The 25118-nt window shown below is 42.0% G+C and overlaps 1 protein-coding gene across 3 annotated transcripts in view; it reads left to right on the plus strand.

Moving 5' to 3' along the window:
• Positions 1 to 1345: 1345 nt before the first annotated feature.
• Positions 1346 to 25118, plus strand: part of RABEP1 (rabaptin, RAB GTPase binding effector protein 1) — a 49220-nt gene continuing 25447 nt past the window's right edge. For all 3 annotated transcript variants that reach the window (XM_054209258.1, XM_054209259.1, XM_054209260.1), the window contains exons 1-4: positions 1346 to 1484; positions 20474 to 20602; positions 22803 to 23006; positions 24272 to 24432. In XM_054209258.1, the coding sequence (XP_054065233.1) occupies positions 1451 to 1484; positions 20474 to 20602; positions 22803 to 23006; positions 24272 to 24432 (528 nt within the window). In that variant the 5' untranslated portion in view covers positions 1346 to 1450. The remainder of the gene's footprint in view (positions 1485 to 20473; positions 20603 to 22802; positions 23007 to 24271; positions 24433 to 25118) is intronic.

A 25118-nucleotide genomic window follows, 5' to 3' on the forward strand; every position in this document is an offset into this window, starting at 1 on the left:
CAAAAGGATTTATGTGTTGAATGCTTCTAATATACAGCTACTTCTAAAAAAGCCTAAGCAGGAGCTCAGAAATTTGGAGAAGTACCTCAAGTGACAGATAATTAGTCCTTTGATCATTTTGTCACTAAGCCAGCAATTCTATGAGCAATCTGCAGCTCTGGGTTCTCCAAATACCTATGAAGAGAAAGTTCTACATGACTTAAGTTGCTCACACTGAAAAGTTAAGTCTTTAGTTTAAACCTGCTTTTTACAACAGCAAAGACTGAAAGATTTACCTCACCTGATCAAAATACGCAAAATGTAAAGGATTAATTTTCAAAGACTCCCTCTTTCAAGTTTGTATTTGGTTTAACTGAGCAAGAATTTAATATGAAATGCAAACCCCCATGTCTTGCCATACCACCTATTTTGATAGCAAGGCCTGATAAACTGTGGCAACAAGTGAGGGGAAGGGCGAAGTCCTGTGAGGCCCAATTTAAAAACTACTGGGTTTTAGGGTATGCAATCTCTAAGAAAGGCAAGCTGTAACAGATCCTGCCCTTTACAGGCCTTGGTATCTTACCACCCACTCCAACGTGGCTTTCTGTGATTTTACATGCACCCAAAGGAAGTAAATCAGCTTTTTTATTGTTAAAAACCTGGAGTTTAGGCATGATCTCCCCATTAGGTGGAAGGATTAGTAACCTCCTCCATCAAAACAGACCTACGCACCATGAAATCCTGGCTGTCAGTGGGAAAGGGATCCCGGGGACAGGCTCCTTCCAACCCCATCCCGGTCACACCCGCTTCCCTCCCTGGATTACACAGCACAATAGCATTCTGTTGGTGTCACTTTAACCAATTCCCTGAATAATAAATACTAATAAATGCTACAGTTTTAGGCTAGCCTGACTGAGCGCAGACCCAGGGATGTCTCTGCGGCCAGGCAGCCCGGCCGGGGCCCTGGGGCCGGGCCGGGCGGATTGGGCAGGCGGCGGCTCGGACCACGGCCGGGCCGCCGGGCGAACGCGGGGCGAACGCGGGGCGAACGCGGGGCGCCATCCGCCATCCCGGCCCTTCCCGTCACGGGCGGAGGCTTCGGCCAGGCCCCCGCCGGGGCCGGCTCTGTCTCCCCTCCCGGCCGTTGGGTGACAAAGCACCTCAGCATGGGGCCGGCCGCCGCGGGAGAAGCCACCCTGCCCCCGCCGCCGCCGCCGGCCCTCCCAGCCCCGGTGGCGGCAGCCGGTCCCGTGGTCTCACCGTGGGCGCCTGCGCGGCGCTCCTCCTCCTCCTCCTCCTCCTCCTCCACCTCCCGCCGGCGGCGGCCGCTGTCAGGATGAGGCGGAGGAGGCGGAGGCCCAGGCCGGCAGCTCCCGTCTCTCGCCGGGGCCCCCTGGCGTAGCGGTTCCCGCTCCGACGCCGCGGCTGGAGGCGGAGGAGGCCGCGGCGGCGCCGCCCGCCCGCCGAAGCCATGGCCCAGCCCGGCCCGAGCCCCGCGACGGACGGTAAAGGGGGAGGCGGCCTCGCTCGGCGCAGCCGGGCGGCCGGGGCCTGCCCAGCCCCGGGCTCGCCTGCGGAGCCGCGCCGGCCGGGGGGCGGGGGGGCAGCGGCCTGGGCGAGGCGGCCTTGCCGGGCCGCGGCGGTGGGTGGTGACAGCGGCGGGGAGGTGCGCTCGGCCGGGGACAGGGTGTGCGTGGGACAGCGGCGGGGGCGTACAGGAAGGGGAGACCCGCCGAAAGGCCTGTGGGGCCGGGAGGCAGCGGTGTGAGGGGAGGGCGAGCGGGCGGTGATCGCCCCGGTGGGGGGAGCATGGCTGGGAGAGGTGGGTCGGCCAGGCCTTGCGAGGACGGAGGGGGCATCGCAGGTGGTTATTAGTCTGTAAATGTGCTTAATGTGGAGCAAGGGCGGCTCCCCGGCGCGCATAGGGAGGATAATGCTTCAGAGGACGCGCTGCTGCCGGGAAAGGGGCTCTGGGCCGGGGCTGGGGTGGGACGAGGCCTCCCCGCCCTGGGAAAGGGAGGAAAAGGGTGGCGATGCTTCTATCCAGGTAGACATTTCTCGTCTGGGCAGGACTTTGGCCACGGCAGGCGATGTAAGGCTGTGAGAAGGCACTTGGAGAGGTTGAGGTCAGGATGCTCGGCAGAGACAGTTCATTCCTGTGCTGGAAAAGACAAAGAAAATGACAGCTCTTCTGTCGGGATGGTGCTTACCTGTGCAGGAGGAAGATAAGCTTTCTCTGAAGGTTTTTGTTATGGAAAGGTTATTTGTTTCTGGTTGGGGAGGCATTACAGACAAGGAAGTATTTTTTACCCTTGGAATAGGTTACAGAACTGTACGCATATCTGAAAAACTGTAGGTAATGCATGGCTTGGAAGGTGGACGTGTGGGGTGTGTGGGAAGGGGTGAGAGAGCAAGAAATTTAAGTTGAGGCTGGTCATAATGTAGAAGTAGGAGGACTAGAGAGAAGTGCAGAATTTTGAAGGACAGGTGCTTACCCAGACATGGGACTGTGCCAGAGCTCTTGTTTTTTTGGTTTGTGTGGTTTTTTTTGGTTTTTTTTGGTTTGTTTTTTTTTTTTAAAAAACAGATGAGTTTCCCTGGGAAAGCACTCTGTTAGAAAAGGGCAATGATGTATTCTTAATTATGCGTATCTAGGGAATTGTGTGTTGTTTTTTTTTTTCATGGATTTACATGAGAAAGTGCTCATCCTCAGGGATTTCAGTATTTCAGTCTACTTTTTCGAAGTTTTAATGATGAAGATGCTTAGATTGTGGGTTTTTTTCCTACATTAAGGTCAATGATTGCATGCTTGTCCTTCTAGAGCACTAAGGGGAAGGTGAATTTACTTGCTGTCATGCTTGTAAGATCGATGTTGGTATGGGTTGCTCTTGTGTACTTTCTGGTGAATAACCATTGTTTATTGTTCTTTAGCCTTTTCTTCTGAGAGCTACAGAACAACTTCCAACAATTTTTCTTCTAGGCTCTTGCAGACTATCTGGCAGCAGGTGTGCAGTGGATCTGTGCATTGTACAATGTTTGCTGCCCCTTGACCAGGAAAGGTAGTTGTATGTTAGTAGTATATTAGAAGTTACAAGTTGGATAGATTTTATTTTTTTTGTTGTTTAAAAAGAAGGCCAAAAGGAGCAAGTAAAATTCAGTAATTTGATAGGTTGATGAAGTCTTTCTTGTAGGAGGTATGGATTGCTCTCTCATGCTTTCTAGCTGTGGGAAGATGAGGATGCTGTAAATAAGGCACGTGGCGGCGGGGAACTGGCTGCAAGTTGGCTGGATTCTGAAAGTGGTTGCTGTCTACTCGCACTAAAGAATTAGAAACTCTAAAATGGCTCCTCTCCCCCATCCTCCTTTGGCAGGAATAGGACCAGTTTGGGGTTTTTAATCCACTTTGATTACTATGCTATTGTTCTCATGTGTGTTGATTTTATTTTTAAGTAACTTGCCAAAAATGTGCCTTGAAACTCCTCTGTTCTATTCTAATGTGGAGAAAATATTGAAGAAAGGAATAATTTAATATTTTTAGTTGTCTGCACTGAATTTATTGCTTAAAGGAGTAGCGTAACCTCTGATTTAAGATTACATGTGACGAAATAGAACTGGATTAGCATGTTCCCCTAAGGAAAAATGATGGCTTTTTATAATTACTTATATTGATTATAAATACCTTACGGATTCTTTACTTGTGCAAGTATAAAAGAACTACTATTTCCACTGTAGTAGAAATAACATATATGAAACAACATGAGAAGAATAGAATAAAGAATGTATATTCTATCCTGGTGCCTATACTGAAATGAAAATGTGCCCAAGAAGAGGGGAAGGAATAGCACAAAGAAATAGGAAAAGAATGGACATCAGATTCTACACCGTTTTTGTACTTTGGCTTAGTATAGAAGTTAATAACCCTCTAATTCTTTTGTGTGGGGTAATAGAGTTTCCATATGATAAGAATCACAGAAAGGCTGAGTGCAGAGTCCTTTGGCTGCTGGTGTAGCTTTGTGCACCGTGCTGTGAACTGTTAGCCAATGATGTCAACCTGGGGTGCAAGTAGGTGTGTGCTTCTTGCTGATCTGGTCAAAGTGCTGTTTTTTTTGAGATTTTAATGTGTGTTGTCTAGATTGTGGGACTGGGATAGTAATGCCTAATTTTTAAAATATTTTTATTTTTGAAGGTGGTGTACTCTCATCCTCCCTGGGTTTAATTCAGATCTGGATGTTTGCCATCTCTGAAAATAAAATAAAGGGTTACCAAACAAAATAGTTTGGCAGAGTTTTTCACTATCATCAGAATGGTCAGGCTCTAGTATTGTTCCCTTTCTTGTATCTGGAAAAAGCTTCAATGGAGAGACTGCACTTACATAAAACACTAATTCTTCAAGACTAAAAAATTAATTACAATGACATGCAAATTATTAAACTCTTCTTACTGCACTAGTAAAATTAAACCATTAATACAGTTGGACTGATAAATAGTATATCCATTGATACTATTTTGTGATAAAGCAAACTGTTAGTGGCACAGTCTGTCAAATATTTTAATAAGAATTTGCCAGCCGAAAGAATTTGTACAGTATTGGAGTAACTTGTTCTTAACCTTGTGCTTAGGCCAGTAAAAATGGTGTCTCTTTTTTTGTGGTCGGAGATAACAGCAGCTCTCAGTGGAGAGAGCTGCTCAGCTGTATATAGAAGATTAGAGGATGTTGCCATATCGATTTTAATGCCACTAGCAGCACCATGAGCTGCATTGTTTCCCTGTGGCAATAATACAGGATCCTGACGAGAGCTGAGACTTGCTGTCACCGTACTTTTCACGTATCCCAGAGGCTGAGCGTGGCTAGTGGAGGGGTCTGGGATGTCATGTAGAAAATTAAGTAACAAAACCTAAGCCTTAGATGCTCTTACGTTTCTAGTTATTTTCCGTATAGGTATCACATTTAAATTAACTTGAAGTATCTAAAGATGCTATTACTCATCTCAAAAGCTAGGTGTGGTTGGTAGGGGACTATTTTGGGTGCTGAAGTTCAGTTCTGTGTTGTTGATGTAACTGTCAAATATTAAACTCTTCTCTCTTGGGGAGTAACTTCAAAATTGTTGGTACTTTCCAAGAACCAAAAAATTTCTTCCCTCGCTTTCATTTTGCTTTGTCTTAGTTTTATTATGTTATTGAATACTTATTAATATTATTAAAGCAATATATTTTTTATTAAAAAACATAAACATTCACACACCTTTTTTTTTTTTTTTTAAAGCTGCGTGTTTTTCCATGTCAATTCAATGGGCAACTCTGGGACTTGGCTTCAAAAGCAGAACAGGCACGTTGAATGTACATGTTTCCACCTTTTAGAACTTCTACGGAAGCTTTGATCCGCTCAGCAGGTCAGTTTGCTCCATAGTGGAAATATGCATGTTCAGGGTGTCTGTTTTCCTGTTGAAGCCAAGTCCCAAATCTCTTTCTTAATTTTGAAAAATACTCTGACCCTGCTCTTTATAATTAGCTGTCGAATTGCCTGAAGGCACAATGAATATACTTTTAACACGTGGACTGACACTCTCTTGCGTTTTGAACACCAGAAAATATAAGTTCTTTGCCCATTGGTATTGCTTGTTGGCCACTTCGCCATCATCACAGAGAAGATGGCCCCCCAGTTTTCTTCCCTTCCTGGCCTGATACCTCACGGTGTGTAGTTGCTTTCCCATAGCCCTTTGTGGATGGAGCAGATTCCCTCTGTGGAACTAGTTTGTGTGTGCTCCCTTGAAAGTGACTGAAGAACGAATTTTGTTTTAAAACTTCTAAGAAGCTAAAACAAACGATGTCTCTCAGCGAGGGAGTGGACCAAATCCCATAGGCTTCCTAACGTGTGATGGCTGAATGGCAGACTTCCTGGGTTTTCACTCCGGGCGCTTTATTAAAAAATACATCTAAGATGTGAAGTTTTCTACATTATACTTAGGTATTTTATTGTATTTAGTATTTTTTGAAATAAAAATATATAGTTTAAAAAAAAAAAAGCATAAGGTTATGGCTTTACTCTGACTGAAGTCTTCCAAGATAAGAACTGATAACATTGATAAGCAGCACTTACTAAGCAGACTTCTAAGCAGTCTCTGACAGCAAGGTTGAAAAAAACCCCAACCAAACAACTACCCCCACCTAGCTATAAATGCCATTGGTTGTGTGTTTAAGAAGAAGAACGTCTTTCACTCCAAAGGTCTAGTACTTCTGAGTGGTTCGTAGTCTTTACTTGCAGAATTGTTTTTAGTATCTGATTTAGTGGTGTCTGAGTTAGTGGTACTAGCCTCTGCAAGTTATTCTATAAATAGTGTAAGCATTGTGTAATTTTAGTCATGGTATAGTCAGTTAAGCATGATGATGAATTATCTCTGGAAAAACTTAAATCACTTGATATCTTTATATAAATTGGCATAGGCAGAACAAGTAAGTAGCATACCCTTAGTATTTCTGTGTCTTTCAGAAAGAAGAGAATTGCTTTTTAGCTCTACTGAAATACATCTGGTGCTTGAGAGAGCTTCTGGGTCATCCTGTTGCTTTATTAGCGGTGCCTATAGTACCTGAAGAATGCAGAACTGCAGCATGACTGTTAATGTAATGAAGAATTGCTGTGTTTTATTTATTTATTTATTTCCATTCATGTCTGCCTCTGCCAGCCATGACTCCTCTTGGCGTTCAGCTGACCTGTGGTGCTTCTTTTCTCCTTCCTGTCCCCATCCTGTGCTTATCTTCCCTGGCCGGACTCCTCCAGATACAACAGAGAGGAAAAATAAAAGCTTTTGAATCACCCTTCACATCTGTTTCCATCTTTCCTGGCAGTTTCTGCTTCCACACAGTTAAGTGGCAGAAACCTGGCCTTACTTGACCTTTGGTCACAGATTTTTTTCCTCTACCGTCAAACAGCAAGTCATTTGACCTTCTCTTGGACAACTACCACTCTTCAGCCAGTCCTCTGGTTTCCTCACTCCGCCTTCCCAGCCGTCGCCTCATGTGCTTTAAATATTGCTCTCCCTATCGCAGGCCTTTTGCAACCTCCAGTCTGTGGGTGTCCCACGTACCTTGCCCTTGTTTTGGCTGCTCCGTCTTTGCTTGCTCCGCTTTGTAATTAGCACACCCTCGCTCTCAGCTTCCTCCAGGCCTCCACTCTTCTTCTACAGAAAATTGCATGACCATATAAACTTCCTCTGTGAAAAATGTCTTTTCTTTTCCAAACAACATTGCTCCCTAGCTATGTTGAATCTTAGCTTGTTTGCTGGTTTTTTTTTTTTAATATCTTTTATTTAAGATCTCTCTAGTTTCTTTTACTAAAAAGGGAAGATCTCCTGCTTTACTCTTGATGTAGAGCAAGTACTCGTCTGCTCTTCAACCCTGCCTTATACATCTTCAGGTTCTGAGTTTTCTCAGAACAGGTTATAGTATTCCGCAGGCAATGGACTTCAGTTACTCACCTATTTATCGTGAGGTTGGCTGACATCTAATTCTTTATGCCTCAGTATCTTTATTTGTAAACCAAAGCAGTTATGTGCCTGACAGATTGTGAAAATTAATCGCTGGAAGTTAATTTATGCCTCTTGAGAGGCAGAAGAATATAAGAGTTCCACATTTTGGCAATCAGAGCATTTCTGAAAGTTGGTATCAGTAGGGAGTGGGGTAGGAAACCCGCACTGCTGCGATTTGCTCGTTTTGTTCCGTGTGCAGTTAAGAGCCCTGTCTTGTCTTGTGTGGCAGTGTTAAGAACTGAAAAATAACCAAGATCTTAAAAAAAGCAGCCCGATTTAGTTACCTAATAAGCAGAAGAGCCTTGTCTTACTGTGGTGAGTCACACCAAGAGAAGAAATTTAAATTCAGGTGGGATTTTTTTTATTAATATTTATCTTCTTGCTACATTTTGTGGTTGCTGAAAGTGTTTTTTAGTAAATCTATGGAGCAAAAATGCAATAACAGGTAGAAGTTATACACGGCAAAGTGAATCAGAATCAATAATTGAAAGACAACAGAAGCATTAACCGTGCGGTGCTGCAGAGGGAACAGCCTGTAGGTAAGAGACCAGGATTAACTGAGGCTCAAACCAGACCAGCTTTGTTGATTGTAGCAGTGTTGTCCATGCCTTTAAGAAAGTGACCTGAATGGACTGTATGGTTTTTATTGCATCTTTAGTCCATACATGTTTTTAACTTACAGATAATTGCACTACTTGAAGTGGTATTTAAATGGCAACAAAAGAGAGAAATATGCAAAGCGAAAGAAGAGTGCGCTCTCACCTTTTTTTGTCCAAGTGCTTCCATGTGTAACTGTTTACCCACCACACCCCTGCCTTGTCAGGGTAACCTTCTGTTTGCACGGGTGGTTACCATTAAAATACTCCCTAACATAAGTAATTTTTGCGTTATATTTTAATCTGTGCTACGCAAAATGATCAGACTAGCGCTGTGATTGGTCGCTTTTAAAAAAAAAAAGATACAGTAATTTGCAGACAGTAGCTTGGGTACAACCACAGACCATAAAACAATCCTTACATCTGTATTTTCAGGGTCACTGGCTTAATCTACATAGGAGGAAACACAGATGAGTGCTAGAAGTTATGGCTCAAGCAATAATTATGTCAAACATCCACTATAAATTTTCATGTCTGGTACCCTTTAAGAAAATTGTCTTTCTTAAGGCCTGCTGAAGTTCATGTTAGACTCCTGTTGGCTTCAGACACGGGAATTAGGACATTCATCTTGCATTGACAGTAGTCTGTGCCAAAATCACTGTGATAGAATTTAGCTTGGTGTTACTTGGTTTATTTTGGTGAAATATGAAGCATAAATTTGGCTCTGTTAGTTCAAATCATCTGGCAAGCTGGCATCTTTATGTCATATGCAACATCTTTTAAATTTTCTTTTAAAGATGGGTTTCAACTAGGGTTTTCTTAATTGTCAGCTTGCAACGTCTGTTTATATCCTTGTGTGGTATCTAGAGATGTGTGCTAATCTAATGGGAAAGCCATTAGCCAAACTCTGGTTTCTGTGCGTGACTGACACTTCTAGCTGTGAACATATTATAGCTGTCTGTCTGGTCTTCACACCTTCTGTTTGAGTTTTAGATGGAACCGGAGATAAAGATGCTAAATCTCTAAATGGTGTAGAAACTCCTGATGTTGCAAAGGTTGCATTCATTTGAGGCGCTGAGGCTAACATTTACCTGATGACACATCAGGAAGGGTTGTAATGGCACCTTACAGGGTCTGATCTAACTGCAGTTTTGTACTAGCATATTTGCTTTCAAGTAAGAGTAAATGTGAGCCTAACCTTATTCTGGAACACAAGTATACTTTTTTCTGACGTATTTTTATCTACAGCTCTAGATATCGTACCAGTCTAAATGCATGTATACTGGAGACATCCTTTCAGTTGCATTTGTTCAAAACCGGTATGTAGACAAACACTCATGGGAAAGCTGAGCTTTGGAATTTGCTTTCTGATACAGATTATGTTTGTAAGCTTCCCCTGGAGAGCCTGAATGGAAATCAGGATTTGAGGAAGGTCATTTATCACTTACAAATGACAGTCATCAAGTCTTAAAAAGTAAGTTCTGCTGCATGACTACACTGATCTCAGCTGCCACAAGGGAGAGTGCGGGACAGAAGGAAGGCCGGGCTATTTCTTTTGGCAAGCAGCGTGCTGCACTTAGGTTTAAACTGATTATCAAACTGTACCCATAGGCTGTGGTTTCATGTTGCAGCTGAGCCAGTCTAGAAGGTTGCTGCTGCAGAAAGGAGGGATTCTGCTCTCTTCTTCCTGCTCCCACAGCTGTGTTCCCATTATTTCCTTTGTCCTAGCTCTGTGCGTTGGACCTGTTGATGAGCCAGTTCATCTCAGTCATCCAGCCGAGAACTACTTGCTGCTGGATTAATGAGTTTAATTGATTTAGTGAAAGACCTGATGAGCATTAGAGATGGCATAAAGGAAGGGATGGAGACCACACAGTAGTAATATCAGTGAACGAGGCTATAGCTCAGTCTCTCTTTTCACAGCTTAGATGAGTCTACACCGTCACTGTCATGTTTGTGTCAGTTCTGGTACACACTCAGCCAAGTGATGAGCGTGATCAGGGACCTGGCTTCACACACTCCCCCTCACCCCCCAGCTTTTGCTGTCTCACTTCTCTGATCCCATCACTGTACAGCCTCAAAGGCTCTCATAGCATGGTGGGGATAAAAGGCACGTGTGGTCAGAGCGAGGTGGAAGTGCTGCGTTACCCTTTCAGGTGACCACCAGTACTTAAGTTGATTTAAAATGATCGTAACTGCAGGCTTTGTAAAGTCTTCATCTTCTATATTGCTTATACCTCAGGCATATTTAAAAAAATTTTGAAAACTTCATGCTGGAGGAGGATTTTCTTCCTTTTTAGCTGTTCCAGAATTAATTTGGTTGACAAGTGGTAGCAAAAAATATGAATATATAGAGTGATAGCAGTGCTTTCTGGCAAGAAACAGATTTTAGAGGCTTGGGGGAGTAGTAGTCTGTTGTTCTCAGGGAAACTATTCAATTGCTGTAGAAACCTTACTCCAAATTGTAGGAACTGTATCCTGTTCCTTATCAAATAAAGTTGTTAATCATCTTTTATTATTTGTCCTACTGTATTTATCACCACAGTGTCTCCATAAATACATCTGGCAAACAGATTTTCCAGGCCATTTATTAAGATTTATATCCTTTAAGTGGTTATTCTAAGGCACTGTGTTTTCATGCCTGTAACCTGCTTCTCTGGCAATGACACTTTTAAGTCATTCTTTCTTGAAAGTAAGTCTTTACCTGTTCTCTTTTTCAGTTTATTCTCTGTCTACCAATTTGGGTGGCCAAATAATGTCAGAAGGGAGCCACAGAGGGCAAGAAATCTGGTGTTAACTCCCTTTTGTGGTGCTTGCCCACATTCATAACTCTTGGGTTACGTATGAATTGCTGCTATTTCTGAAGCTTTTCTGGTACCTGTAAAAAGACAGTAGTGCTGTCTGATAGCTGCACGCATGGAAGTGAGTTTGCATGCTATTACTGATTGTGTCAGCTTTTGAAAAAGTGCAAAGATGGTGATGTGCTATAAATGGTGGTCTCCTCATCCCTGTAGTAATGGTAAATTAGAGAAGCCATTTCCTATACAAATTTCACAAACAGTGACTTCTTTTTGTTTTTCTCTGCATTGTTTTCTTGGTCTAGCTATGTGCTTGTCTCTCCAATTGAATATTTCACTTTTTGTACCTTCCTTTGAATTTTTAAGTGTGTTAGATCATCATTAATGTGTTCTGCTCAGAAATGGGGAAGCAGAGCGTTAGGGGTGGTCTGTAGCCTGAATGCTCTGAGCTACACCTCATTGTTGTCCCTACGACAAATGGCACGACAGCATGAGATCTTAGACTAGTGGTATCTGGGGGAATTTTTGAATTAATTGAATGGTTTTGGTTTATATATTAAATTACTTCATCAAAGAGAACAATGCAGTAGGGTTGGTTTTGGTTTTTTTCCTGAGAGCTGAGTCATACTTTATTCACTTTTTTTTCCCAAAAGAGGACAGCCTTTAATAAATCTGTAGGCGAAGTGATAAACATATTATAAGGAGTCAAAGGGATTATTTTTTTTTCCCTCCTACTGAAAATGAGTCAGCAATTAAATTATCTTGAAAGACAATCATTACTGAGTTTGTTGTCCGGGTTTAGCAAATGTTTACATTTTAAGAAAACATTTATACTAGTGTTCAGAGTGATAAGTTGTGTAAGTGGTCTGCTGTATAGTGAAGTCTGTGTCGGATTCTCACCCTAAATGTCTGCCAGTCTGAAATATTGATATTGTTATTTGATCAGAACAGCACATTTCTGATGGTTTACTGAAACAGACGATATCCTCTGTTTAAGTTCTGTTTTTCATGCAAGGCAAGATGCTCTGAAAACCTCACTGTCAAGTGTAATTGCCACGTGAAGTAGTTTAATCTGTTCTGGATTTGTGGTTATATCCTACGAATGCTGAGATGTGGTAGTGTGGAGAAGCTTGGCAGAAGCATTCCTGCGTAAATACCAAGACTCATTCATATTTTAGATGTTGCTTTGGTCAAGAAGAATGAAGCGACTTGACAGTTTTTGGGGACTTGCTTTAAAATACATGGAAGGGGAACAGGTGGCTCTGCTGGAGGAGCCTCCTCTGTGCGTCTGCTTAAAATACCTTCTGTTGAATGTTTAGCTTACCAGTTAATGAGCTAGGACGGACTGATGAAATCAAAGGAGTGGTGAAAGCGTGCATGAATACCGACATGTTTGACAGATGCATTATATAAGCTTAGATGTATTAAATCCCCTTTGCCAAGGGGATGAAGGCAGGCTGTGACTGCAGGGTATGTAGATCCACCTCGGCCAGCTCTGAGCTGCTGGTGGTGTAATCGTGGCCGCGGTGATGCTCAGCGCAAGCTGTCAACCCTTCTAGAGAAATGGGACCAATACTTGATCCGTCACGTTCACTGAGTTCCGTGCTGCCACCACCATGCTCTTGTTTGCTCAAGCAGTGACTAGTTTGAGCAAATGCACACAGCCTGTAGAGTAAACAGACCCTTCATAAACCCAAGAAGTCATTCAGCGTTTTTGCTGCAGTCTCTTTTTAAAATTGATCCTCTTGTAAAGAGCAGTTATAAAAATGAAAAATCATTAAAGCAAGCGGAGTAAGATGCAAGCACTGAGAAAGCAGGGAAAATGCTGATGATTGTGATTAGATCGTGAACTCCGTTCTCTCCATTTTGTGTCACTGTAGATGAATTTGAAGTGTCTGTGCTCGCCAGACTGTAGCTTGCCGTTGACTTTTGAAATATTCTGATAGGCATTCAAGCTTACCAACGCTGAGTTTCTGAGAAGATTCACTGATGGTAGCAGCAGGATGCAGCCAACATGCTTTCTGTAGGTTACCATCTATTGTGATTTCTGGTTGACTTTTCCAACTCTGTGATTCATTCACTGCCGCTCTATTTAAGTTATCCCTGAATTGATGAGGCAAAGAGCATGGCTGATTGTCTTGAAAAAATGCTAATAGTGTTTTCCTAAATTTTTAGGAGGGATTGTTCTCACTTACCAAAGCATCAATGGCAATGGCAGAAATGGAGTAAAACCTAACGATGGCGCATCGAGTTGAAACTTCCATGGGGAAGATTAGGCATGTGTACAAAACTGAGAGCCTGGTGGCAATGCTAGTTAAATGGTGAAGGAAAGAAGCTGCTACTATGGGAAGGGATGTAGGAAAAACCCAGGCAATAGTAACGGAGGTAGGGGGCTGTCCTTGGGCAGAAACAGTGCTTTTAGCAAATGAAAGATAAATTGCTGGAAAAAAATTCAAGCCCACTTCGGTCGTGGTGGACATATGTGATTAACTGCATTCCTGTGATACTTGATGTGAGTGAACACTGTTCCATTGCAGTCCACTTTAAGTAACGTTTAACTAAGCATAAATATAAAAATAGGCTTAAGTTGCCTGGGGCCAGAATGACTAAATGTGTAGAAGAGGTGAGGAGCATTACTCATCACATGAAGTGGGCTTATTAGAATCATAGAAATCAAAACTGGTTGTGTCCAAGAAAGAAGACAAGGGAAACAATAACAAAGCAAGGGAGTAGTTAACATGTTGTGGGTGCTGTGAAAAGGAAGAAAAAGTGGGAAGCGGAAGTGGAAAAAATGGGGAAGGAATCACAGAATGGCGGGGGTTGGAAGGGACCTCTGGAGATGACCCAGTCCAACCCCCTGCCAGAGCAGGGTCACCCAGAGCAGGTGGCACAGGAACGCGTCCAGGCGGGGTTGGAATGTCTCCGGAGACGGAGACTCCCCCACCTCTCTGGGCAGCCTGTGCCAGGGCTCTGCCACCCTCAGGGTAAAGAAGTTCCTCCTCGTGTTGAGATGGAACTTCCCATGGTCAAGTTTGTGCCCGTTACCCCTTGTCCTGTCCCCGGGCACCACTGAGAAGAGCCTGGCCCCATCCTCCTGACACCCACCATTTAAGTATATTTATAAGTGTTGATAAGATCCCCTCTCAGCCGTCTTTTTTCCAGACTAAAAAGATGTTGGCTTTTTTTCCTTGTAATTCTGCGTGAAGATGTTTGCTGTATAAACATACTTTGAGAAAGATTTGAGTAAAAATGGTTGCACCTCAAAGATACAGGACAACGTGTTGTCTTACTAACGAGTACTAAGTGACATTTCTGGTAGTCTGTGCTTGACCTGAACCTGGGAACACTCTCACGTTCGTTCGCCTGCTGTCCCCTTCTGCATCGACTGAAACCAGCTGCACCAGAGGCAGCTTTGGTGCCGAACTCGAACTGCGCTTCCCAGTGAATAGCAGCTGCCCCAGCTGGGGGAAGCAGGAACCAGATCTTGAAAGATGATGCACCTGTGAAACACAAGCAACTCATGTAAGATGCCATGAAGATGGTCATATAAACAGCTATGCAAGGTTTTACAGTATTGTGTCAAACATTACCTAGTTGCTATTGTGTATGGCTATTCAACTGTGCAGGATTAATTAAGCCATTTAAAGGACGCTTTATTTTTCTGTTCCCTTTGTTTTTGTTCTCTTATTGATTGTATTGTAGAAGAGAATCTTCCCATTTATTCAAACACCTACTTTTCTTTAGTTTTTAATTATTTTAATTTCGTGGTGGCTATTCTTTTTTTCTGAGATTCTTAATGTAGCATGTTATACAGTGTTTAACATAAAAAAAAAAGAAAACAAAGAGTAGGAATAGGCACTACTGAGACTGCAAGTTATAATGGAAGGGTGTGTTTCAGTCATTCAACTTCAATGAAAAAATAATACTACTTTCAGTCTTTAATAGTATATTGCAAACTTCCACTTGATGTTAATATACGTATAGTGTGGTTAGATGTTTGTAACACACAGTGCTCAGTGGAATATTCTTGATTCTGCAATTATTGATTTGCTGCAATAAATAAAAAGATCCTGTAACAGATATGATGCAGAAGGCTCAATTCTGCATCATAAGTGATATCGGCGTTTGTTGGGAACACCAAGTTTCTATGTATATAGCATTAAAATTGTACCAGATTGTTTGCTTGTGACTGTTTAGTCAATAGAGAACAAATTGTGGATGTCAGATAACCTTGAACTGTACAATAAACCAGAAATTGTTGGATGAATGTAACCATGTCTCTGAAGGCCACCCTGCCCAAAATGGGGAACGGCCTGAAAGTTACTTCTGCAGAACTGCTGGTAATACTGGCAAGTAACGGCATGTCTTCCGTTGCACAGCTGCAGGTCAGAATCTTTTTTTTCTTTTTTTCTGGTGTTATTTTTTTTTTTTCTCCGTAGCTTAGTTATCATCATTGCATGAAGTGAAGTACTCTGAAGAGGAGAGGTGTGACAGTGCAGAGGGATTTGTTGCCACTCTGAAAACAAAGGTGGCAAGCGAGAAGTCTGGTGTAATTCTGTGTCCTCAAATAGAAGTAGAACAGGATATGCTGACCCGTAAGCTTTAGCCATTTGACCAGGGAAGTAAAATGCTTGATGCTTCCAAATGCAACTTTGGTCTGCCGCTGCTGAATATCTGTCTGTAAGGGGAAATTTTATTGAAAATAAAGCAACCTCCATTTCATAAGTGAAGAATTATTTTTGTTCAATGTGCTTATTAAAGGAACCATAATCTATTTACTTCTGGATGCCTGTTGCAGAACAACAGTATTGGAGTATATTTTAAGAGTGTGGAGGTTTTCGGGGTTGTGTTTGTGTGGGGTTTTGTTTTGTTTTTAGTGAAATCCTGTTTGAAGGAAATTAAGAAAAGCTTTTTGCAGTCCAAATACGCATCCTGGTGGCAGACTCTTAGATTAAAGATTTATATAGTAACATAATTGTGGATCCAATATGATGTCATGTTAGATGAAAATTAGTACTCTTAGGAAATAAGCATGAAGAAAAATGGACAGCCATATATTTTTATTTTTCTGTACTTCTGTCTCAAGCAATCACGACAGGAAAAGAAAGAGGTGGAGAATGACATAAGTGATTTTTTTTTATTATTTTTTTTTTGTCTTCAGAAAGTTCGTTGTATGTGTAGGTTTTTGGGTTTTTTTTCTGATCTGTTTTTCAGATTTCAGCTATGTAGGGCTGAACTCTTGATGTCATGTTTGACACTTTAAATATCAAGTAGAAAGCTTTGTGGCATTAATTTTATAAATAGACCTAGTACTTAAAAATAGCCTTATTGATAATCAGCTTTGTCTGTCTTAGTTCTGGAATGGTCACTACATGTTTGTGTAACTGGAAACTTTGTCATACATAAAACTTAATCCTTTCGGGAGCTGATATGGGGAACAGCATTTAAGTAACTAGCCAGTAAGAAATGTGTGTTTATTCCGGTGTTTTCCTTGAATTGAAATTTTGCTGTGTAGTGGGTTAAGAGAAAGCTGTGTCCTTTTCACTATTGTACTCCCAACAGTTTTGTGGTAAATTGATGGCTCCACAGTGAAATGAATTGTGCTGCCCTTGAGTTCCTCCAGCTGGCTAAGCCACGGAGGGGCGAACGCTGTACTTTGCTATAAGGGTAGCGCTGAACAGGGAGATTGTGAGCCCTGCGTCTGACCTGAGGTGTCTCTGCAAAATCCGTGTTGTTCGTTAGAAACAAAGCTAGTAATGTAATTGGCGTGTCTGACTGCGCCATCAGTAGTCTATTTGCCCCAGTGCTTCAGGGGAAAAAAAAAGCGCTATTTACAGCTAATAAATTCTTGGCCAAAGGGACTTCTTGTTTGTTTGTTTTTCAGTTTGGCATATCAATTTTAATTTAAATTCTTCTCAGTGCTATTTCAGGAGTTAAGAAATTATGTCTTTAGGGGGTTGGTTTGTTTCTTGATGAGTTGGGGCCCTAATTAGGGAATTAGATCTTCCACACTACTGCTCTTACACCATACAGCATGTCCTGTGCCTGTTCTGATGGTGTGTGCAACACAAGATCTGGTTTCAGTCGGCGTAGCTCTGCCAGAGCTGCCCATCTATTGACACTTCATCCGTGTCGATAAACATCGATAGCTGCATTCCTGTGCATGGAAATGGGAACAGAGAGTCAGGGACTCTGGCACGTTAATGAATACCATCATTGCAAAATGTATGTTTTGGTTTGAGGATTATTTTTTTTGGTCAGTTTTAAGTTGATATCCTATGATGGTAAATACAGTTTTCTTTTTCAACTCTGTTACAGACCAGGGGTGAGTTGGACCTAAATTCAGAGCAAGAAGTCAGCTATAAATGACAAAGGCCTAATTGAAAATCTATGAACGACTCATATCCCGCCGTTGACTCAATGCCCTTCCAGGCGGACTTTAGCCCACAGTTCCCTGTATCCAGCAATTGGGATCTGGGTCCACGTTTTGGAAAGTGGAGGGTCTTGTATGGCCATCGTACAAATCATTCCCCCAGAGAAGGAAGCAATTTTGGTGAAAATTTAATCATTCGTACTTAGTAGAAAGAAGGTAGCTGTCATACCGTCTTAGAAAACAAACTTTCCTTTGCTTTTACTTTTTATACGCATGTTTTTCAGGAGGCTGATGTATTACACAGCTTAATGTCCTCGAGTTTACGTGCCTTGTACCACTGCGATGGGGACGGTGGTGGTGGGGACACACTCCTCTGCTGTGTGAGGCACGGCAAGGTCTGTCCTGAGCCATATACATAGCACAGGTGGTAAAAACACTTTAAACTTAGTATCTCAATAAAAACACCGATGTTAATACAGAGTTGCAGTGATGCGTTACGTGCAATTGAGACCTTAAACTGTTTGGGTTTTTGAATGCCTACAGCTGGTCCTGACAGCGGCCAGAGCTCTCTTGTGGTGGGGGTTGATTATTTATTCATTTTTTCGACGTAACTGCCAGGCTGTAGGGAAGGGGAATACTGTAAATGTAAATACTTGAAGTTTAAATTGCATTTCCTGCTCGGTGACTCTGCCATCCCTCTTCCCGTTTGAGCGGGAGGATTTAAGAAGGATGAGTCCATTGTTGCCCCAGCACATGAAGTTGCTGCTCTTGTGCTGTCCTCTCTTCCTTCCATCCTCAGCAGAAGCAATTCTCACCTTTGGAAGAAAAACAACCCGGTGGCCTTGCACAACAGCTCTCTGATGGGAGCAGTAGCACAGCTGCTGCTGTCTCTCTGCAAAAAAACGCTGGAAAGGGATCCAAGTAAACACGGGGCTCTTGAGTCTTCTTTTGGGGATGGGGAGGTTTGCTGATGTCTGCAGTTGATTTTTTTTTTTTTTTTTTTTTTTTTTTAACCTTCAGCATTAGTAATTGTAGAATTAAACAATTTTTGCATGGTCTTCAAACCAGTGTTTGCAAGATGAGTGATGTCCGGATTCCTGGTGGGTTTGGTTTGAGAGTGTGTGTGTGGCTTCAGGCCTCCCGGCTGCTGACGGAGCCCATGGCCGCACTTGCAGGGTTTTGCGACCTGCCCCTCGCCGCAGCGTACGGCTCCCTGAGGAGTCAGTGCCTCGAGTAGTTTCCTTTCAAGAGCTGAAACTGTGGGATCAACCCCAAGTCCTCAGAGCCCAGCAGGGCTTTTTTGTCCCCAGAGGTGTGGGGCAGGCGTTGCACGGGGCTGCGGGGAGCGCAAACGCAGGCAAACCCTCTCTCTGTGGAAGACTTCAGCAAGAGATCAAAGGCATCTCTTTAGCCTTGGGAAGCGTTTTTGCTGCCTGAGCCTGGCTCCCGGTGTGCTACTTCTTTCCTGGTTTTGATCCAGCCGCTCTCTTAACTCGTTTGAAGGTTTGCTCGCAGTGTGTCGTCTTTGCTGCAGGTTTCTTTCATATTCTGGAGGGTACCCTCGTGCAGTTGGCTTCGTGCAATCCAGGTGGGGGTTGCTGGCCAGAAAAGCTGATGTGTTGATATTTAAGATGATAAAAAAAAAAAACAAAATAAGGATTTCAATAAAACAACATTAAAATTTCTTCATTTCTGTATTTATGGATACCTTTTATCTGATACAGAACTGTGCTGTATTTCGTAACGTCGTAAGCCCTCATAACCAGCAATCAGTAGAACATACCTGTTCATGTCTGCTCTTACTCCAAGGCATCTGGTACTAACAACAAATTTAACTCGCTCCATGTCAATGGCATTGACTGTCCAGTGTTTTACCACTGTAAGCTCTAGAATTGATTCCGCCTCTTTGCAAATCTAAATGTTTGGTGCTGCTGAAGTCACGTAGCCTCTGTACTGTGTTTGCACTACTTGCTTTTGGTGGGAAGCATGTTGGGTGTGATACGTGAATGCCTCTAATGGATCAATATTTTTATGTATCTAGTCTGTGCTATATAGAGGTTATAACTGAAGATCAGTGATTCAGAGTTGGAATGTGTCCATAAAATGCTTTTGCAGAACAGATAGAGAATTGCGTAGAGGAACATTTATTTGCCCAGTGCACTGCAGCACGGAGATGGATTTTGTTCTAGCTCATCTGTCTTTTGTTTCTGTTTCATATTTGAAGTCTGAGGTGTGCAATATGAAACTGTCTGGCACCTAAACTAAACCTATGCTTCTTGAAGTGCAAAGAAGTTAATATTGCCCATGAAGATCAGTATTACAGGGTGGGTGGTTGTGTGAGATCTTTATAGCATCATACAATGGTATTGTATGTATTTTTCAATAATAACAGCATTGTAATAATCTTTAGGTACTTTGTGGACTTCCTCCTGTTCCCTTTTTTGTTGTACCACCAGATCAACTGCTAATGTGGTAAATACTGGAAAAGAGTATGATGTATATGCGCCCTTGAGGATTTTTACCTGCTGGAAATGATGAGAGTTTGATCTTAAGATCAATTATTCCTCCATCGATTGTGGTCATCTTCGGGCAAACTTCTCTGACTGCAGTCTGGTTCACTTTCTTTTGGCGAACGTGCAGAACCGAAGACAGGAAAGATAATGGCACTTAATTTTTAGCTTGGGGGTTTTTCTGTGCTTTGTTCTTCCATAGTTGTTAGCTGAGCAGCTGTCGTGTTCTTTTCTTTACCTCAGCCTTTGAGAACTTGGTGCTTTGTTGCTCGGCCTTCACGCGCTGTTCCTGCGCCCCGGGACTAAAGTCCCAGTGTTTTGGAAAGAAGCACCAATAGAAATAATTCTGGCGCTGGTTTTTTTTTTTCCATTTCTTCCCTCATTGTGTATAGAAAATTGTGGTTTTCTTTGGGAAATTGATTGTTTTCTGCAGAATTCCGTGTGACATGCACCTCTAGTGCTGTGAACATGTCTGATTACAATTTGGTGCTACAGTCTGAGAAGATTTATATTTTTTTTTTTTTTTTTTTTTGTTGCCTGAAGGATTCTGACTAGTTGTTTTGAGGTATCATGGGGCAACAACTCACCTAATGAGTAAAGATATTTTAAAAAGAATAAGCTGCAAGACTCAAAACTTGCAGAAGGGGTTGCCTTACCTGTTAGTGATGTACCTTATTTTCTGTTTTATTTTCAGTTGCTCTTCTACAACGGGTAGCAGAATTGGAAAAGGTCAATGCAGAATTTCTGCGCACAAAGCAGCAACTTGAGCAAGAATTTAATCAAAAGAGAGCAAAATTTAAGGAGTTATACTTGGCTAAGGAAGGTAAGTTCTCAATTCTGTGAATTATTCTGAAGTTATTAAACTTCATCTTCAAATAATGCCTTTATGAAGAATAACCTTTGTAATGCTGACTACTACCCCCCATTTACCCATGCACACCATGTGCTTGCCTTTTTGTTTTTTGTTTTTTTTTTTGTTTTGTTTTTCCAGTTAGGGATAATTAGGATTTAAGGGGGTTTTCTGCTGGGATAGTCGACTGCATACCCAGCATGGTTGGTGGGTAAGGCATTGTTGTTCTCTCTGATTTGCCAAAAATGGAAAAGTGACTGTAGTCTTTTAACGAAATGTAATAAGAACATAAGAGACAAGCAGAGAGTAGAATTCAGTAGGTGGCTATTTAGCTTCCTAGAATGAATTTTTAGAATTAGATTTAAAAATTTGCCCGCACGATAGCAGTCAGCAGAGCAACTTGATGTACACTCAGAAGCACCACCACTGAGTTTAATACTAACTTTCTGAAGTCCTGGTGTGCTTGTTCTCTCAGAACAGCAGCTGGGCTGGTAAGTGGAGGGACATAGTCTGGGTGGTGTGCTGTTTGTACTTTGTGGCTAGCTTTTTTCATGTAGTATTAATTTGTCTTAAATTTCCATCTGAGGTAGAATATAAGCAGACAAACATTATAAAAGTTTTAGTACCAGCCAAGGGCATCTATTTCAATAACAGTCTTTACAGGAAAATTTGAACCATGTGAGCTCAAATGTCTGATGAAGAGTTAGAGAGCAGAGATAGCTGCTGTTCTGAGCGCCAAATTGATTTATTTCTAATCCTGATGATTTTCCTGTCCTTAACATATGAAAGCAAAGCCAAAAAATAATGCATTAAGACTGCAGCTGGTTGTATAAGCTTATGAGAGCAGAAATATAACAGGCGTAACGAAGATCAGATCATACAGAAGGCCTATTTCTTTGTGTTTCTAGCAGCTGGATGAAAGGAAATTTAAGATACAAGACACTGCTGATGAGATCAGCAATAATTCTCCTCTCCTTTTTAGAACAGAACAGCCAAAAAATAGAAAATAAAAATAAATTGTGACGAGTGGGGGGAAAAAAAATAATCCAACTTTTACATGTACTGAAGTGGAAGGATACCAGAGGAGAATATATAAGCAATTACCTTTTTTTTTTTTTCCCCAAAAAACCCTTTTTTTCCCCCTCCCTTTTCTCCAAGACCCTTTCCTAAATGTACACTGGGACTGTGGCAGCCCATCGTTGATGCTGTCATTTGAGAACTAAGTAATGTAAATGCTACAGGATCTTTTTCTACACAAGGATTAATGCCCTCCTGAGTACCCGGTTAGCCCCGGGTTTCATATTCTCTGTCAAGGGCTGAGGTGTTGGGCACCAGCGTTTTGGTACCGAGGGAAGTAAATGGTGATAGCTTGCTGTTTGTTGTACACTGGCCAGATGTTTCTGGTAAAAGTGATTGCCGTTGAAATAGACCGTGTGGGCATAAAACTATATATTCTGTGTTAGTGCTTTTGGAATTAATTGTATAATACATATCTTCCAGAGTTCTTTCCTTCAGATTAACTGAAAACTCATGAGCGTAATGTGAAATTAGTTTAATTACTGTTTATAGTTGCAACAATTAGAGAAGTAGTAGACATTCCTTTGAACGTACCCCTTTTTTTTCTTTTTTTTTTTTTTTTTTTTTATATAGAAGCTTAGTTTTAACAAAGCCATGGTAAAGAACAAATTAGGCTGCGTAGTTTTCTTATGTGGGCTCCAGATAGTAGTCACAGAGTGTTTCTGTTCAAGAAATATGAAGTGTTCTATCCAAGTTCAGGACCAAGTTGGTGCCAAAAATGGGGGAAGACCTGTCTTCCTGTCCATTGTTCTTATATTTTCCAAATTCATTACCAGAATGAGTTAAATAATAATGAACTAATTAAAAGCACAGTTCACTTTCATCAGGCATATTGATTCATAGGTTATATCTATAGTGTCTGTTTTGTGGCTGCGTCCATGAGATGGTACTTTTTTAATAAAAGGCAAGGGCAAGCGAAGACAAAAAAGACTAAAGACACCTGCTACGGTTTGTTCAGTTGTTATGGGTAGATGTCTTAAAATCAGTGCTTCCTTCACCCCCTTGTTAGAGCACTCTTCTTTGCTGTAGCAACTATGGGATACGTTTCGGATTGAATTGATTAATCAAGCGAAGTGTCAATAATACTTCCTTTCAGAGGACCTGAAAAGACAAAATGCAGTGCTGCAAGCAGCCCAAGATGATCTGGGACAATTGCGGACCCAGCTGATGGAAGCTCATGCTGAAATGGAGAACATCAAAGCTATAGCTACAGTATCTGAGAACACAAAGCAGGAAGCTATCGATGAGGTGAAAAGACAGTGGCAAGAAGAAGTAGCTTCACTACAAGCTATTATGAAAGGTAACAACCAGGCAAGCTGCTGCCGCTAAGATCAGACACCCCTTTAGTATGTGTCTAGTGATTTGTGCCTGCTCTTGCACGGAACATGGATAGCTGCTTTTCATGGCTTGGCAAAACTGGGCTACAGAAGCGACGGCTGAAGCGTAGTTCCTAAGTGTGTGAAAGGGAACTTGGTGGTTCTTTTCTGTTAACATTGAGGATAGAATTTGGAAGCAATCATGGCAGCAGGAACTCCCACGTATATGCAAAGCATTTTTGAGGGACTATGAGTGTGATACTTCATGCTTCCACGAAGATAAGTATAATGTATGTAATTTGACAAGTCAGAAAACAGCTTTAGGCTGACAGCATGACTCTCTCTTCTCCTTCTGTGTGAACATAGTTCTGCTGTCAGACAGTTAAGTGTCCCTCCAGTACTATCACACGGACTTTTCCCCAGGCCGGTGACTGAACATGCTGCTCTCTATCAGTCATAGGTCATTGTTTTTTCTTGATAGTTCTGACCTGTTCTTTGTTACGTTTGCACGTTGCACAGCTGTTGGTGTTTCTGAGACAAACCATGGGCAAGGAACAAAATGCAGGATCTAAACTGGGGACAGACTGTTGCCGTAACTGACTGCTTTCTTAAAGGTTCACAAGCAGGATCACAATATCCTGATCCTGCAGCCTGTAGGCAGTTTTTCCATCACCTGACTGTGCTTTTCCCCCAGAGAACACAAATCTTCATGTATATTAAGTACACAAATTTCTGTTTATTTATGATCTACACAGATAGGTGAACCTAGATCAAGGCTCAGTTGTGCCAGATGCTGTACGTATGTAGACAGAGACAGCCCCTTACCGGAAGGGGTAATATTAATATCAGGGAAATGACAGCTGTGTGAGAAGTTTTAGTGCCTTTGCCTGTGGAAGTAAATAAGTAGGGTTTTGGTAGTTTGTTTGGATGATGTGCTTGGAGGTACAGAATGTGCTGCTAAATAGGATGTTAGACACGTACGCTGTTTTGAAATTAGGAGTTACACAGTTTTAGAGGCTTGGTTTTTTGTTTTCTAGTGGTGGTGGTACAAATTGAGATGCAGTTTGTTTGAATCTTTTGCTTGTATAGTTGGGTTTTGGGGCAAGGCTCAAAGGGAAGAGAGGGGAAGGGAGTTGTTGTCCTAGTTTTGATCAATTATGATAAATGATTGACTGGTTGGAGATGGAGTTCCTAAAGCTCTGCTTTTTAACTTACGTTGAAAATAAGTTTTGAAAATACTGTTTTATAGAGACTGTTCGTGACTATGAGCTCCAGTATCATCACAGGTTAGAGCAAGAGCGAGCTCAATGGAATCAATATCGAGAAAATGTGGAACGGGAAATAGCAGAGTTGAGACGGCGACTGTCTGAAGGTCAAGAGGAAGAAAACCTAGAAAACGAAATGAAAAAGGTACGTTGAAATCTAGCTTTTCAATTTCTGTTTCAAGATATGCTTGTGTTCTGCATGAGTTCATTTCTACGCCCTGCTATAATTCCTCAGAAATGCACATAACCTTGTTCTGACAACTTTCAGCTCTTTGTTCATGGAAGTCATCAGGACCTAATCTGCCATTTGCATCCATAAAGGTGTTGTATCTGATTATGTGGATTCAGTAAGATGATAGCACCTGAGAGGATGGTAAAGTTTGGCCTTCACCTGGTACAAGCAGGAGGCCTTGCAATGTCTCGTGTCATATTAACTCAAGTAAAGACCCCTCTAGATTTTTCTGGATTGACAGCAGATTTATAAAATTTCCTTCTGCCCCTCTGTTCCTTTTCTCAAATCTTATACACTGCTTTTGAGGTTTTTAATGGGCACTATATCTAAAAAGTCTTTCATCTTATTAAGCCGTGTTTGTGCACCACAGTACTACTGGCTTCCTAGGAAATACAGAACCTTGCTGTTGTAAAACAACAGGCTTTAGATGATGAAAGATAGTTGCTGTGGAGTTTGGAAAGACTTTTTTGTTGTTGTTCAAAGATCTGTGACTTGGAGTTGATAGAAGTAGATTGACATGCCTTGTGTTGAGTTTTGATGATGGTTGTTGTTGAGTTTGAAGATTCGGTGTATTTCTCTTGCAGGCAGGAAGGAAATTG

This window comes from Rissa tridactyla, chromosome 7 (genome assembly GCF_028500815.1).
Source record: "Rissa tridactyla isolate bRisTri1 chromosome 7, bRisTri1.patW.cur.20221130, whole genome shotgun sequence".
NCBI lineage: Eukaryota > Metazoa > Chordata > Aves > Charadriiformes > Laridae > Rissa > Rissa tridactyla.